Genomic DNA, 18,410 nt, shown 5'->3' on the forward strand with positions numbered 1-18,410 from the left:
GGGAGAGAAGGAAACGTAGTAGATGAATATGGATTGGGGGGAAGAAATGAAAGAGGAAGCCGTCTGGTAGAATTTTGCACAGAGCATAACTTAATCATAGCTAATACTAGGTTCACGAATCATAAAAGAAGGTTGTATACATGGAAGAATGCTGGAGATACTAAAAGGTATCAGATAGAATATATATGGTAAGACAGAGATTTAGGAATCAGGTTTTAAATTGTAAGACATTTCAAGGGGCAGATGTGGACACTGACCACATTCTATTGGTTATGAACTGTAGATTAAAACTGAAGAAACTACAAAAAGGTGCTAATTTAAGGAGATGGGACCTGGATAAACGGACAGAACCAGAGGTTGTAGAGAGTTTCAGGGAGAGCATAAGGGAACAATTGACAAGAATGGAGGAAAGAAATACAGTAGAAGAAGAATGGGTAGCTCTGAGGGAAGTAGCGAAGGCAGCAGAAGATCAAGTAGGTAAAAAGACGAGGGCTAATAGAAATCCTTGGGTAACAGAAGAAATATTGAATTTAATTGATGAAAGGAGAAAATATAAAAATGCAGTAAATGAAGCAGGCAAAAAGGAATACAAACGTCTCAAAAATGAGATCGACAGGAAGTGCAAAATGGCTAAACAGGGATGGCTAGAGGACAAATGTAAGGATGTAGAAGCTTATCTCACTAGGGGTAAGATAGATACTGGCTACAGGAAAATTAAAGAGACCTTTGGAGAGAAGAGAACCACGTGTATGAATATCAAGAGCTCAGATGGCAACCCAGTTCTAAGCAAAGAAGGGAAGGCAGAAAGGTGGAAGGAGTATATAGAAGGTTTATACAAGGGTGATGTACTTGAGGACAATATTATGGAAATGGAAGAGGATGTAGATGAAGACGAAATGGGTGATACGATACTGCGTGAAGAGTTTGACAGAGCACTGAAAGACCTGAGTCGAAACAAGGCCCCTGGAGTAGACAACATTCCATTAGAACTACTGACGGCCTTGGGAGAGCCAGTCATGACAAAACTTTACCAGCTGGTGAGCAAGATGTATGAGACAGGCGAAATACTCTCAGACTTCAAGAAGAATATAATAATTCCAATCCCAAAGAAAGCAGGTGCTGACAGATGTGAAAATTACCGAACTATCAGTTTAATAAGTCACAGCTGCAAAATACTAACGCGAATTCTTTACAGACGAATGGAAAAACTTATAGATGCGGACCTCGGGGAGGATCAGTTTGGATTCCGTCGAAATGTTGGAACACGTGAGGCAATACTGACCTTACGACTTATCTTAGAAGAAAGATTAAGAAAAGGCAAACCTACGTTTCTAGCATACCATACAGCAATCTTTTCTAAATCGCTTTGCAGCTGATACTGGTCTTCGGATGACCTTACTAGACGGTAAATTACAGCATCATCTGCGAACAGTCTAAGAGAACTGCTCAGATTGTCACCCAGGTCATTTATATAGATCAGGAACAGTAGAGGTCCCAGGCCGCTTCCCTGGGGAACACCTGATATCACTTCAGTTTTACTCGATGATTTGCCGTCTATTACTACGAACTGCGACCTTCCTGACAGGAAATCACGAATCCAGTCGCACAACTGAGAAGATACCCCATAGCTCCGCAGCTTGATTAGAAGTCGCTTGTGAGGAACGGTGTCAAAAGCTTTCCGGAAATCTAGAAATACAGAATCAACTTGAGATCCCCTGTCGATAGCGGCCATTACTTCGTGCGAATATAGAGCTAGCTGCGTTGCACAAGAGCGATGTTTTCTGAAGCCATGCTGATTACGTGTCAATAGATCGTTCCCTTCGAGGTGATTCATAATGTTTGAATACAGTATATACAGATGAAGACACCTGTCATATTCTGCAAGTAACGAAATGAGATTGAAATAAATTGTTTCCTCCGTCGTTTTTATTGTCACAAACTTCATTCGATGTGGTTCATGTGCATAGATATTATTTGACAGTTCACAAGTGTAAACATGGCGGCGTGTGAAGGTGTAGATGAATTACCAAATTTGAAAATAGAAATTGAAAATAATGTTGAAGAACCTATGGAAACGGATGACTGCAGGGCAAACATAGAAACCGAATATTTGAAAGATGATATGGAAGAAGGTGAAATAAGTGATTCGAGGGACACAATTGAAGATGACCCAAGGCCCACAGTGTCAACACACACATCACGGGTAGAAATTGATTTTATTCACTAATTGTTTACGTGTGTATTTGAACTAAAAGTCAAACCCTTTTTCCATTATTATAGTAAGAGAATGATACCAAGTACGTTGTCGTGGCATTACAAATGAAATAGTTTGTAAAATTGTTTAAATGGTTCGTAGTTACGGTGTGTATGTGAAGTTGGCGAAGCAGTGTTCGGATGGCTACAAAATCGTGCAGGTTCTCAGTTTAACTACCCATTTGCGTGCTTACAAACTATGTTCTGGTATGATACAGAAGTGCAAAAATCAGGGCATTGCAGTTCGTGTATTAAGTTAGTGTGTTAACGAGAGATACCTTATGTTTACATGTAAGATTTTGTGTATTTACATTTTTCATTAATGATATTGTGTGTGTTATTAAGTTGTTTCGCTTTCATTGTATCGATCTTTGCGGAGTTGCTTACGAAACTGGCACGTGCATTACGTCTTAACAACATTAAAGAAAAAAACATCTTTTTAACTTGAGAAATAAATTTGTTAATTTGTAGGAATTATGCTTGATTTTAAATAGCGATTTTGTAAGGCTTGCGCAATTTGTGCCAGAGGGAGTAATACATCTAATATAAAACCTTATCTTACATTACTTCTAGTTTATTTTAAGCAGTCTTGAATTGGACTATAACAGTTACAGAGCCCCCTCATAACATTTCGCAGCTCTCCACCATAAAACTCCTAAAATTTTTAATTATATATATCCTGAGATCAAATTTCGTAAGGCTTGGTTTTATTTTGTAGACAAGTTGTGGTCGACAGAAGTGTTGATCCCCAATGTGTGGCTGTGGGGTCCACCGAAGTTTTTGGTACCACCTGTCCACTTTGACTTGAGACATAAGTGGTAGTGGATTGTGTTTGCAAGTGTGTTGGAGTATGTGGTGATGCTCTCTAGTGTGAGATTATTATTTCTAAATTGCTTGTTAGTGCTGTTAGTGATTCATTAGACTTATTGAGTGCCGTTTGTAAGAATAATATTAGAAGATGTTCTGGTAGTTTGTTAGTGGGCTATATTCACGTTGGCAGTTATGGGTATTAGATTCGTTTTTGGGTTTGATGTTATTAGTGCAGTGTGTTGATTGTAGTTGGAAATTTGACTTTATGCTTCGTTTTTTTGTTGGTTATGGATGTTACAAGGAAGTTTGTCGGTACGTCCCTGAATGCCGCAGTGAGGGACAACAAGTAGACCACGATTATATTCCTATGGTCATTCAGTTGAATTGCCAAATACGTGAAGTGTTACATTTGTGGAGAAGGTATGAGTTTGACTGGGTTTGCTGAATGTTGGACCAGTGACCACTACATCAAGTGATGTATGCAGGAAAATATATGGCATTCTATCCAAATGTGTTCCTGGTTTGAAAAGCCAGAGCTGGCCATTAAATAGATAATGTTAATGACATATCATTCTTTACTATTCCTAGATTTATGTGAATGACTTTTGTTTTTATGTAACATTTCTATGGTTTTATTGTTTTGTTGTTGTATGTATGATGTCTGTTTTCATACCTGCCTAGACAGCTTTATGTATTCAAGTGCTCCTTAAGGGATGGGGCCAGCTGTGCCAGTCCTGGATCAAATCCACATGGCAATTTAACTGCAAGAGGGAGTGATCCAGCTAGCCCATATATGGTTTCTAGGTCATTTCCCACATCCTACGAAGTGAATGCTTGGGTAGCTCATACAATAGAGCATTAGTCTGCGAAAGGCAGTAGGTCCTGAGTTTGAGTCTCGGTCCAGCACACAGTTTTAATCTGCCAGGAAGTTTCATATCAGCCTACAGTTCACTGCAGAGTGAAAATCTCATTGTGGCTTTATTGATTGCTGAGGATTTCATTGCCTATTTTTTGGTTCATAATTTGTTTTGGTATGTCTTATTGGTATGGGTGCATTATATTTAGTTTCTCCCCGCCCAGAAACTCCTAATTCTTAGCATTGTTTCACATTATTTCTTCAGTTAAATATTTCCCATTTTATTTGCGTGTGTAGTGAATGACATCACCATATTAAGCAAACTTGAAATAGGAATGTTAGCCAATTTGATGACATCATGGGTCAAAGCTGATGGGTGGTGTGCAATCTTCAGTTGTCCTCCAGTAATTTTGTAGTATGCATTACTTGTGAAGAATGCTTTAGCTCCTTTTTTAATAGATTTATTTTTGTAACCTTTTCATTTTCCTAGTGTGATTTATTATGAAGATATATTCCGTGATAGAAAATGCTAGGGTTGACAGAAGCTTCTAGGGTTGACAGAAGCACCCGATCCCACGCGTCGGCCTTGACCCGTGACATTATGACGGCGCGGAGTTTGGTTTGTAAGTGTGGCGTGTTTGTAGATGTCGTCATGTTGTGGTTTGTTGTGCCCTCTGGTGGTATGTTCAGGGTTTTCGTCTGTGTGGTGTAATGGGCTCAGTTTGCTTTTGCTCATTATCAAGAATTGTTCAAGTGTCGGCTGTGTTTGTTGTGGAATTTGTTTCAGTGAGTTAATGATATTGTGTGAAGGTTAATTTAGTGTTGTTCGCTGTACGTCGTGTAGTAATTTTAGTAAAATTAATCGGTTGTTGTTTTTGTTCAGGAATGGATATGACGGATAAAATTAACACTGTGCAGGTCAAGAGAAGTGTTCGATCCCAATGTGTGGCTGTGTATGTTGGTATTGGTATTGGGAGATGTTTTTGAGCTATATAGGCCAAGGGGAGGGTTTGATCCTAATTTATGGGATCGGGAGCTGCTGTTGAGCTATACAGGGTGTTACACGGCCAAACTTTCAGGAAACATTCCTCGCACACAAATAAAGAAAAGATGTTATGTGGACCTGTGTCTAGAAACACTTAATTTCCATGTTAGAGCTCATTTTTAGTTTCTTCCGCCTACGCTCAATGGAGCACGTTATCATGATTTCATACGGGATACTCTACTTGTGCTGCTAGAACATGTGCCTTTACAAGTACGACACAACATGTGGTTCATGCACGATGGAGCTCCTCCACATTTCAGTCGAAGTGTTCGTACGCTTCTCAACAACAGATTCGGTGACCGATGGATTGGTAGAGGCGGACCAATTTCATGGCCTCCACGCTCTCCTGACCTCAACCCTCTTGACTTTCATTTATGGGGGCATTTGGAAGCTCTTGTCTACACAACCCTGGTACCAAATGTAGAGACTCTTCGTGCTCGTATTGTGGACGGCTGTGATACAATACGCCATTCTCCAGGGCTGCATCAGCGCATCAGGGATTCCATGCGACGGAGGGTGGATGCATGTATCCTCGCTAACGGAGGACATTTTGAACATTTCATGTAACAAAGTGTTTGAAGTCACGTTGGTATGTTCTGTTGCTGTGTGTTTCCATTCCATGATTAATGTGATTTGAAGAGAAGTAATAAAATGAGCTCTGACATGGAAAGTAAGCATTTCCGGACACATGTCCACATAACATATTTTCTTTCTTTGTGTGTGGGATGTTTCCTGAAAGTTTGGCCATACCTTTTTGTAGCACCCTGTATAGGTCAAGGGAAGTGTCCGATTCCAGATGACATTGTGTTTGATGGTATTTGGGGAGTTTTGTGATATCGATGTTTTCTTGTATGGGGGTGGGTGTCTAAATTTGTTTATATTTAGTTTGCCCCCACCCAAAAACACCCCATTTTCCGCGCTTGCCCCATTAGTGTCATTAGGCTTTTTGTGGAAAGTGTGTGTGTGTGTGTGTTTTTCGATGTATTTTCGTCCTCATAATGTGTACATAACGACTTTATATGTCCCATATTGGAATCGTGGTTTTTGGTCATTTCCGCCATATTTGTGACGTCATGGGTCAAAGCAGACAGGCGGAATCGGACACTTCCGTATTTCCAAATGCTGTTTTGAGATTTTTGTTTGTTTTTCCTTCATAAGTGCGAGTCCACGTTGGCTATTGTTCCAAGATAGAACTGTTAATGAAATACTATTTGCACAACACATTGGCAGATTTACTTACTTGTGCAGTAAGGATACCCAGTTTTTTCCTGGTTATGTACGAAAGTCCTACCTACTGCTATTAGTTATTATTCTTAGCCTATAGATACATCCTGCAGTTTAGACATCATTTTCATGTTTTGGATCTTCAATCTCCAGGAAGAAATCCTATATCTAAGAATTGAGAATATATAGGAATAGTGTGTACACTTGAACAGCATGTCACTAAAAGACAATGGTTTACAAACTGGTAATAGAACCCCAACAGCATAACATGCTGATATCATTATTTTTGCCTGTGTGTGTTCATTCTGTGTTAACTGATAGACAGTATTCACATTTAAATATTTCATTTGCTACACAGTCTATAGATTAACAATATGCTTAATGCGACACAGTTATTTTCCCTCTTTACACTGAGGTGCATACTCCTGCTTGCTTTTTGTCCAATGTTAATTTATTACGTGTTGTCCCATCATAAACATTCTTGAGGGTTTCAGTTGTTTTCTGATATTAATTCTGGTGCTTTATCAGAGACTACGATATTCCTGTCATCAGCAAAGAAAACTACTTCTCCGTGTCTTACATTATTTAGAAAGTCCTATTTGATATTTACTCAGAATTTGTCTTCAGCAGGAGTGTAAACTATTTTTACCTTTTGCACCCCGCTTGGAAACATTTGTTTGCCATTCCTCATACACCTAGACCTTCTAGCTTGTTTTTTATGGTCAACGGTGCCAAAAACGTTGACAACTCTATGAATATGCCTGATATGCAGTCATTGTTATCAAGAGCTGCAAGTATCACTTTGTGAACTGTGTAATGGCTGATATTGTATTTCTTGTACTGCAGCAACCATACTGTTCTTCGTTATTGACCGTTGTTTCCAGTCCCTGTTGGCTTGGGTGACTAGTGTTCATACGACATGGTATATGGCTGTGAGTGGCACATCACTCCTTGTAAATATGTTGGTCAGTCTGCACTGATACATCAAAAAATTAGTCAAACTTTCATGGTTTTGTCATGGGTGCATCTACATCTACATGACTACTCTGCAATTCACATTTAAGTGCTTGGCAGAGGGTTCATCGAACCACAATCATACTATCTCTCTACTATTCCACTCCCGAACAGCGAGCGGGAAAAACGAACACCTAAACCTTTCTGTTCGAGCTCTGATTTCTCTTATTTTATTTTGATGATCATTCCTACCTATGTAGGTTGGGCTCAACAAAATATTTTCGCATTCGGAAGAGAAAGTTGGTGACTGAAATTTCGTAAAAAGGTCTTGCCGCGACGAAAAATGTCTATGCTGTAATGACTTCCATCCCAACTCGTGTATCATATCTGCCACACTCTCTCCCCTATAACGCGATAATACAAAACGAGCTGCCCTTCTTTGCACCCTCTCGATGTCCTCCGTCAATCCCACCTGGTAAGGATCCCACACCGCGCAGCAATATTCTAACAGAGGACGAACGAGTGTAGTGTAAGCTGTCTCTTTAGTGGACTTGTTGCATCTTCTAAGTGTCCTGCCAATGAAACGCAACCTTTGGCTCGCCTTCCCGACAATATTATCTATGTGGTCCTTCCAACTGAAGTTGTTCGTAATTTTAACACCCAGGTACTTAGTTGAATTGACAGCCTTGAGAATTGTACTATTTATCGAGTAATCGAATTCCAACGGATTTCTTTTGGAACTCATGTGGATCATCTCACACTTTTCGTTATTTAGCGCCAACTGCCACCTGACACACCATACAGCAATCTTTTCTAAATCGCTTTGCAGCTGATACTGGTCTTCGGATGACCTTACTAGACGGTAAATTACAGCATCATCTGCGAACAGTCTAAGAGAACTGCTCAGATTGTCACCCAGGTCATTTACATAGATCAGGAACAGTAGAGGTCCCAGGCCGCTTCCCTGGGGAACACCTGATATCACTTCAGTTTTACTCGATGATTTGCCATCTATTACTACGAACTGCGACCTTCCTGACAGGAAATCACGAATCCATTCGCACAACTGAGAAGATACCCCATAGCTCCGCAGCTTGCTTAGAAGTCGCTTGTGAGGAATGGTGTCAAAAGCTTTCCGGAAATCTAGAAATACAGAATCAACTTGAGATCCCCTGTCGATAGCGGCCATTACTTCGTGCGAATAAAGAGCTAGCTGCGTTGCACAAGAGCGATGTTTTCTGAAGCCATGCTGATTACGTGTCAATAGATCGTTCCCTTCGAGGTGATTCATAATGTTTGAATACAGTATATGCTCCAAAACCCTACTGCAAACCGACGTCAATGATATAGGTCTGTAGTTAAATGGATTACTCCTACTACCCTTCTTGAACACTGGTGCGATCTGCGCAATTTTCCAATCTGTAGGTACAGATCTATCGGTGAGCGAGCGGTTGTATATGAGTGCTAAGTAGGGAGCTATAGTATCAGCGTAATCTGAGAGGAACCTAATCGGTATATAATCTGGACCTGAAGACTTGCCCGTATCAAGCGAATTGAGTTGCTTCGCAACCCCTAAGGTATCTACTTCTAAGAAACTCATGCTAGCAGATGTTCGTGTTTCAAATTCTGGAATATTCCATTCGTCTTCCCTGGTGAAGGAATTTCGGAAAACTGCGTTCAATTACTCCGCTTTAGCGGCACAGTCGTCGATAACAGTACCATCGGCACTGCGCAGCGAAGGTATTGACTGCGTCTTGCCGCTTGTGTACTTTACATACGACCAGAATTTCTTTGGATTTTCTACCAAATTTCGAGGCAATGTTTCGTTGTGGAACCTATTAAAGGCATCTCGCATCGAAGTACGTGCCAAATTTCGCGCGTCTGTAAGTTTTAGCCCATCTTCGGGATTTCGCGTTCTTCTGAACTTCGCATGCATTTTCCGTTGCCTCTGCAACAGCGTTCGGACCTTTTTTGTGTACCACGGGGGATCCGTTCCATCTCTTACCAATTTATGAGGTATGAATATCTCAATTGCTGTTGCTACTATATCTTTGAATTTGAGCCACATCTCGTCTACATTCGAATAGTCAGTTCGGAAGGAATGGAAATTGTCTTTTAGAAAGGCTTCTAGTGACACTTTATCCGCTTTTTTGAATAAAATTATTTTGCGTTTGTTTCTGATGGATTTGGAAGAAATTGTATTGAGCCTAGCTACAACGACCTTGTGATCACTAATCCCTGTATCAGTCATGATGCTCTCTATCAGCTCTGGATTGTTTGTGGCTAAGAGGTCAAGTGTGTTTTCGCAACCATTTACAATTCGCGTGGGTTTGTGGACTAACTGCTCGAAATAATTTTCTTAGAAAGCATTTAGGACAATCTCGGAAGACGTTTTCTGCCTACCACCGGATTTGAACAAGTATTTTTGCCAACATACTGAGGGTAGGTTGAAGTCCCCACCAACTATAACCGTATGAGTGGGGTATTTATTTGTTACGAGACTCAAACTTTCTCTGAACTGTTCCGCAATTGTATCATCGGAGTCTGGGGGTCGGTAGAAGGAGCCAATTATTAACTTAATTCGGCTGTTAAGTATAACCTCCACCCATACCAATTCGCACAGGGTATCTACTTCGACTTCACTACAAGATAAACCACTACTGACAGACACAAACACTCAACCACCAATTCTGCCTAATCTATCTTTCCTGAACACCATCTGAGACTTCGTAAAAATTTCTGCAGAACTTATTTCAGGCTTTAGCCAGCTTTCTGTACCTATAACGATATCAGCTTCTGTGCTTTCTATTAGCGCTTGAAGCTCAGGGACTTTTCCAGCGCAACTACAACAATATACAACTATAATTCCGACTGTTCCTTGATCCAAGCACGTAATGTAATTGCCATGCACCCTTTGACATTGCAGCCCACCCCGTACTTTTCCGAGGCCTTCTAACGTAAAAAACCGCCCAGTCCACGCCACACAGCCTCCGCTACCCGTGTAGCCGCCAGCTGAATGTAGTGAACTCCTGACCTATTCAGCGGAACCCGAAACCCCACCACCTATGGCGCAAGTCAAGGAATCTGCAGCCAACACTGTCGCAAAACCGCCTGAGCCTCTGATTCAGACCCTCCACCTGGCTCTGCACCAAAGGTCCGCAGTCGGTTCTGTCAACGATGCTGCAGATGGTGAGCTCTGCCTTCATCTCGTAAGCAAGACCGGCAGCCTTCACCAAATCGGATAGCCGCCGGAATCCAGAGAGAATTTCCTCAGATCCAAAGTGACACACGTCATTAGTGCCGACATGTGCCACCACCTGCAGCTGGCTGCACCCTGTGCTCTTCATGGCATCCGGAAGGACCCTTTCCACATCAGGAATGACTCCTCCCGGAATGCACACTGGATTTCTTCCCCATCTTAATACTTTGGCTCATTTCTGTCATGCCTTACATCAACCCATCCTATTATGTCAATTCCATACAGCTGGCTCCTCCATGCCTCTTCACTGCTATGACTTCACCTTGTGCTGGAGAGTTAAATGATTGACTGATCCAAATTGACTGGTGTACCCTATTAAGGGAATGATTAATATGCTGTCCGATGAGGTGGTTTTGGCTGTGGCAGCTAAATGAAATATAATCAGTGTTGCACACAATGATGTATGAGTCGTGCTTTACTGTGTCGTGTTAAGTGCGTTATAACGAGTCTTGCTCATTTGTTGCTAATAACACTGATTATTGTTCATGTTTCTGTTATCACTGTCAATAAGTATCCTTGAACTGAATATTACACGGTCTAATTAGAGACTGCCCTGCCATATGGATATGTAACATTTAATTCTATACATTATTTTGTTTGTAGTGGAAAATAGTGTTTCCCATTGATACTAACATCACATGAAATTTTCAATGAGAAGCCTTAATTTTTGCTCACTCCATGAGCACAAAATGAAAACTCGCCTGCAGAACACCAGAGAAGGTTTTTTGACCATTCTTAGGAAAGACACTGGGGTATGTGGATAGTTTTCTATTCGTCCACTGATTATTCAGTCGAATCTTGTCAACCTGCAGCTGACCCTTAACTGCCTAGAAAAATGGGAGAAGACCCCAATTTTACTTTTTTTCAAACAAAGTTGTTATCATAAATATTAATTGATGTATTTTTATTTAAGTTTTTTATGTACCTCAACTGTATTAGGTATAGCTCTTACCTGAGAATTTATGGTGTTAACATAGACATCATACTATGTTACAAATAAATTTATTACCACAACCTTTATTTTGCAGTCATGTTCATTGGCTTCGTCAGACGCAATGAAATTGTTACATTTCAGTATAACCTATACTTTGAGCCACACCATGGATATGTAAGTCACCACAACCAAGATCTGGAGGGACTACTATCAAACTCAAACCAACTTCCACTCTCTCACTCAGAAGCTCAAAGCTCTTTGGAACTTAGATCAACAAAGTAATAGGTCATTGCTTTGTTATTTGAAAGACCAAATAATTTTTTTAAATTTAGTATGATAGATTTAATCCACATTTTTCATGAAGAAATTGTCCAAACTGTCTTCTACGTAGAACTTTCTACAATCTTAAGAGCAGTAGTGTAGGCAAATATGATGAGAGAATGAAATTTATTTGCTCTGATTAACAGTTATTCATACGATGTGCATCCATTGTCTGTACTCTGCAGGAATAGAAACTTCAGGACACTATTTGTCAGTTTCTTTGCTGTGTGGGAATCCATGTGAATAAGACAGTGAATATAGTATCAAAGGAGGCTTGTAAGAAAAAGACTATGGTTCAATGTGCCATCATCACGTAACTTATTTATCTGTTCTTCAGCAAATAAAAATGTTTAGCTCAAGTGAGGAGCAATCAGCTTTATGTTGTGAAGCCTGGGAGGCTGTCTGTTGCCTCAGCCCAGCATTTGACATACCTGCTCACCATTTAAGTAGCAACAGTAAAAGTGCAGAGTGGATTTTACAATTTTGGCTGTTGCTGGTCTACTCCGAATTCAGTTCACGTTTTGTTGCGGCTGTCCTTTTTATGCTGAAGGTTTTAAACCTTTCTCTGACTAGTTTGTTTCATATTTCAAAATGTGTACACTTTCATTTTTTGGTCCAAATTGATAGTTTTGTATTTTGTGCATATTAAGGTTTTGTGTGTGTTTGGGGGGGGGGGGGGGGATGAATGGTCACCTATCCAAGTGCTTGGACAGAGCCCAACACCGCTGGACTTTGGTGATCTGATGGGAACTGGTGTTACCACTGAGGCAAAGCTGTTGGCTAGCGTTGTAATTATGGATGACATCATTTATACTGAGCTCTTAGCAAATGATCAACAACAAATTTCTTGTGAGAAAATATGTGTTGTGCTGCTATAGTTAAAATACTATCTCTTTAAACTGTTGTTTACAAGACAATTGTGGATGAGCACATGTTATCCTTATTGCACACTTTTGTGCAATGCATACTTCATTTCTTAAAGATAAGGTAACACAGAGTACAATGTTCGTATGTTGTCATTGAATAAAAATGAGCAAAGAATGTTTATTCATTTGTGGCTCAATGGCTTGCAATACAATGAAGCAAAAAAAAGGTATAAATGTTTTTCTCTCCCCCCCCCCCCCCCCCCCCCCATCTCAACTTAATTTCTCATCAGTATGTAAATCCACATGTATATAAGATTGTGCATTGGTTACTAATTCCTGCTTATCCTGTAAATTTAATGCAGATGTCGTACCCTTTGAATTGGAGAATTGAATGTGTATCGTTTTGAGACCATTTACAGAAAATCAGTCAGTATTCCTCCTCAACACATTATTTACAATTTCTTCTTCTTTTATTATTATTATTATTATTATTATACACTTGAATTAAGATACAACCATTTGCATTGATTTTGTTAATTATGAAATGCACCATATGTGACATGTATCATTAATTTCATAAGACATCCGCATTTGAAACAAAATGTTGTGATTTTCACACAAAAATGCTGACAGGGATGGTGTGTTATGTAATCCATGTAAATTCTAGTGTATGAAGTATAGGTAGTATTATCAGTTGAGCCATGCTGCTACAGCCCGAATTGTGATTTCGTAAGTATATTATTATTTCTGACATCAAAAACTTTTCTACAGTACATTACTCAGTGGCAGCCAATGTGTAAGAGCACAGAAGCACCTGCACACCCGAACTTTTGACACTTTGCGGATTTATTGGCTATTTTTCTGTGAAAGCTGTATATGAAAGATATAGCACTTAAATCTACTGTGCTACAGCTTCTCTAGACTCCATGAAACTTGATGTCAGGGTTGCGAGCACACTTTCAGTAGTGCACATTTTAAGGAGCTTTTACGCATGCACAACTTGTGCAACATAATTGTCTTATAGGTCAAAAACATGCAGATTTGATAAACAACTTGAACGTTTCACAATGTGCACAGCTAGCCCTTGCCACTCGACTAGTAGATTACATCAGTGCCACCAGGCGGTAGAACACTGTGGCAGACTTTTATCCCCGTTCGCATGGCATAAATTGTGATAGATTATAGCAGTCTCATTAGATATGTTATTTCACTCATTGTATGCTGTAGTAAAATCTGATCGGACATAAATAAATGTTAAAGTTGTACTGACAGTAAACCTATTTTGTCGGTTGCTGAATGAGTTATAGTATATTAAGTTATAGATTTTATCATACAGTAATCCATTTGAGAAACTGACAAGGATCTCCTAATTGCACACCCCTCAGATTTGGTGGTACGATGGCTCAGTGGATAGCCCTTCAGAAACTGAACTTAGATCAAGCATAAAAACAGGAAGAAGATATAATGAATTACAAAAAGAGAAGCAACATATAAACAGTGAACAGTCTAAGCTCAACATGTGCAACATCGACCAAATGTCACAGGCAACATTGTTGTGGTTCTGTGGTTATGGTGTTGTACTACAAAGGGGGAGATCTGAGTTCAATCCTCCTTTGTACCTCATTTTTTTTCCTTTTTTTTCTACAAAATTATGAACAGTCCATCCAGTCATTGACGTGTCTATTCGCTGTATTCAAAAACGAAGGGACCTCCAAGTGTATGTATCTCCTATCTGTTCTGCATGGGTACCACTTTTTATGATTCTTGTGTTCCGTTTTGGAAGTTTTGACTCTTGAATTCCTTTTATAGTTCACACCCACTTACTTGACGTTTTCACTTTTGTGAGAGATCTGTGCAGTCTCTCGCCTGCTCTCACTTCATCACATATACTTAACACAGTAATGTATTCTTACCACGACTCAGATTCTATAACCAGTGTATGGTATGACAATTTTGAAGACTATAGAAGGAAAACAGACATGTCATTGACTGGACAGACTATTCATAACTTTGTTAAAAAGAAAGTGGGGCACGATGGAGATTTGAACACACGTCTTCTGCATGGCGTTCTGATATCATGACCACACAGGCAAGACACCTTGCTTCTTGCATTTCCCTCTATGTTGCCCTTCTTAAACTTGACCATACACTGTTTTGTTTGTTTCTTTTTACATACTTCAGTACACCTTCGTCCTGGGCTGTATTACCACTAAATCTGAGGGGAGTGTGATGGGGAATTTACCATGTGAGAATCATAAGGGCCTAAAGCACATCACTGTTGATTGAGAGATTGTGACATTTATTCATGCTTCTGAAGTCTGTTTATTTTATAGTGAGTCAGGTTTATCTGTTGTGTAACTCACATTGCATGTATGAAAATTCATGAAAAGCTGTATCACTGGTTGCCTTGATATTTACTTAAATGTGGAATCAACAGCAGTGTGCTTTAGGCTCTTTTGGATCATAGCCTCCCATTTGTATTCTAGTCAAGTGACCCATGTTGGTAGACATTACTACTTGCGATTAATCATTTCTGCAAATGGCACTTTGTGTTTGGAGTTGGTTGTTTACTGTGAAGGAATTGACTTTCATGTGCAGCATAAACATGAACTACGTTGAATCCATTTTAAATGCTAACAGAAAAGTAAAGCTGTGAGGATGGGTTGTGAGTCGTGCTTGGATAGCCCACTCGGTAGAACCCTGCCCGCGAAAGGCAAAGGTCCCGAGTTCGAGTTATAGTCTGGCTCACAGCTTTAAGTTTCCAGGAAGTTTCATATGAGCACACACTGCACTGCAGAGTGAAAATCTCATTCTGAGAACAGAAAGGTAAATTACCAGGAAAAGTTAGCCACAAAGGAGCTAGGGCCCCTGAGAATAGATCCTTTGATTGAGAAATCAAATTAGCATGACTACAAGCAAACATTTAACAAGTAAGAGTACAGTTAGCCCAAGTTGTTTGTTTGCTTGCGTGCAGTGCAAGAAGAATATCCGATTTTCAGCCCGGAAGTAAATTTGTTTATTAAATCATGTGTTAGGGATCTTGTACATTTGCCGCCCCCCCCCCCCCCCCCCCCCCCCACACATACACACAGTGCCACTACACAACCCCAGATGACCAATGTCAGAAGTTATCGGTTGTGAAAATTAATTACTGACGGGTGTGCAAGTATCATCAACTCTGTCCCCGCCCCATCTCCTTACCTACTCTCCTGTTATTTGATCAAGGGTGAGAGAGTAAGATACCAAGCAGAATTTAAGAAAAAATCTCTGTCTTTATTTATAAGAGCAGTTAATAACACTGTCTCAATAGCTGGAAGTGCATGCCAGAATGCCTGTGTTATACTCCATAGGGTAACAGATACGGAGACAATGTTCGCTACAGCAGCTTTTCTCAATAGTTGTAACAATATGTGATGCTTACGCTCAATCCTGGTCTGTTTGCTAATCTGCACATACAAGCTGATTCACTCTAGCACCACAGCAGTGAGCAAACTGCTGGCTCATGGTGACTGTTGGTGATTAACAGTGGGGGATGAGGAGGGGAGGGAGGAATTGGAGCATGTTAGCTCTGCAGGAAAAACTGTTGTCAACTGGACTAATCAGGGTTGCCACAGGTTCTGGAAATCTGGGAATATCCAACAGAGAAATTTGAAGGGAAAAAAAGCATTGGAAAAATCTCATTTTTGTCTCAGTAGATTAAATGGTTTGCTTACTGTGGTATCATGCATTGTTGCTGGCTGAGTGCAGCTGAATACTTGCACTGCTTCCCTACTCCCTCATTACTACTGCTTCTGCCCTTCCTACAACTCTTCTCAGCTTGCAGTCAGTGCCACCATCAATCACTTCTTGTCGTTAGCTTAGCAGCTGCTGGTGAGAGGCATGAGGGATGATTTGCTTGGATCTGATTCTCAGAGAATGTAGTCGCAGTGGCCTTAGACAGAGGTCATGTGTGCATGAGTTGTGTCTGAGTGATTATGTGAATGTGTGTGTGCTCTTGTTATCTGACTAAAGCTATGGCTGAAAATTTAGTTGGAAGGGGATGATTGTCTTTTCTGTGTGCCTGTCTGTGGTTCAGCAATAATTTTCATGGTGATTTGCTACCTTTCCTCATTATTATTGATTCTCAGAGTATTTGAACTAGTTATCTGTTGCCTGGATTGATCACAACAGTCTCATTTCGTCGACATGCTGTCTGTGGCTCATGAATAGCTGGCCACACGAGTGGATTTTCATGACAGGCCAAAACTGAAGGCTGTTTTTGCAGGTATCTGTAATGGATCAGGTAGGCCAGTCTGAAGCCATTTGGTTCCCACTAATGTGCAGGCCCTGCCCTTTGGATCTAGTATCACCAATCTGCCCGCAGGCCAGGTCTGAGTGTGGCGTAATTCAGCGAATTTCCATGGTTTATCCATGGACGCAGGACTGCAGTGCCAGAGGCCATGGGTGATGTATTTCACTAGTTGTGACTGTTTCACCGCAAGTATGTTGTGCAGTGTGCCATTTTATAGACTTTTATTTGTTCTAGTACATTTAGGTGCTTAGAAAGCAGTTTATATGTTACAAAGTATGGATGATAGGAAGAAAAAAATTGTGTCAGTTGCTGGCAGTTTGTACATTATGTACTCATATATTTCTCGAAAGAAGAATCACACAATTCCTGCGAAATAACAGCTATAACACACTGGGTAATAACTGACGATAACGAACGTAGTGGAACCAAAATTTCATTGGCGGTCACATACAGTGTTAGTTTACATGATTCTTCCCCTTCTTGTACACTTCTTTCAAGAGGCCTACTTTTTTCTGAGGTTATTTCTGAAATGAGTGAGGATATTTTAAATCTGTCTTGCTACTCCAAGGAAATGCGTATTTTTGTCACCAAATGTGTTTAATTTTATTGAAATAAAATAACATCAGTCATCTTAATGAAAGACACATACCATTTGGCTTGCTTTCTCTATCTAAAAGCAGTTCATTACAAAAGATGTTGAGGTTAGTACTTAAGAGTTTTGCTCACATCAAGAAACCCCATCTGCTTTTAAGTTTTTTTTGGATCTTTTCTTGTGTGTACTATTGTTTCTTGTATCATAGCTGCAAAGACGGATTGTCAACTTACATCTAACTCACCCTTGAGATCTCAGAATTTGTCAGGGGAGAATCCTAAAACTTGTCTGAAAGTCAGGGAAACATCAGGGAATTTAACTTCTGGAAACTTGTGCCAACCTTGCTATTAGACAGCCATTAATTTTAGTTCTATGGAGATGTATGGCTTCACAGTGCCCAATTCTCTTTTATGGCAGATTTATTTTCCAAGACTGTTGCACTGATGAGAAATAACAGCAAAATAAAACTTACATTGCCTCTAATTGTTGAATTGAAGAACATGGTGCAGCTAAGTACCAAACATGATATTTTTTACAATTAGTGAAGCCTCATGTTAAATGTTGTTTTCTGACGAAGGTTAAAGATTATTTAACAGTTCCTTTATTGAAATGACGTGGAACGAGTCAGTTTCTGCAATATGTGTACATTTTTAGTTGTAACATTAATGGACACATTGGTTTTTAGTTGAACTCACACAACCATATTTAAAAACTGTTGAGTACTTACGTTGCTTGTCACCAAATCAGCAGTGTCTCATACCACTTTCTGAGTGCTACTAATTTGAAGGTAAGCTTTGAAATTAAGTCTGTCATTGAGCTTCTGTGGGCAAGTTTCGTTCTCTCCATGCAGAAAACTGTTGCTCACACAAACACTCAGATGCAAACATTGGCAAAATTGTAGCTACAAACTTGGATAACCGTGGAAATTTATATTTAGGAAAATTTTCGTATAAGTCTACAAGACTCATTTTATTGTGAAATGTATTACACAATTGCTTTTTACAC

The 18,410-nt window shown here is 40.0% G+C and overlaps 1 protein-coding gene across 3 annotated transcripts in view; it reads left to right on the forward strand.

Annotated features, from left to right (window-relative positions):
* The first annotated feature begins 1,733 nt into the window (after window positions 1-1,733).
* Window positions 1,734-18,410, forward strand: part of LOC126270242 (nuclear cap-binding protein subunit 3-like) — a 95,516-nt gene continuing 78,839 nt past the window's right edge. The window contains exon 1 of one of the 3 annotated variants that reach the window (XM_049974056.1): window positions 1,734-2,203. In XM_049974056.1, the coding sequence (XP_049830013.1) occupies window positions 1,997-2,203 (207 nt within the window). In that variant the 5' untranslated portion in view covers window positions 1,734-1,996. The remainder of the gene's footprint in view (window positions 2,204-18,410) is intronic. The other 2 variants (XM_049974055.1, XM_049974057.1) reach the window with 2 other exon arrangements.

This window comes from Schistocerca gregaria, chromosome 1 (assembly GCF_023897955.1).
Source record: "Schistocerca gregaria isolate iqSchGreg1 chromosome 1, iqSchGreg1.2, whole genome shotgun sequence".
NCBI classification, from domain to species: Eukaryota; Metazoa; Arthropoda; class Insecta; order Orthoptera; family Acrididae; genus Schistocerca; species Schistocerca gregaria.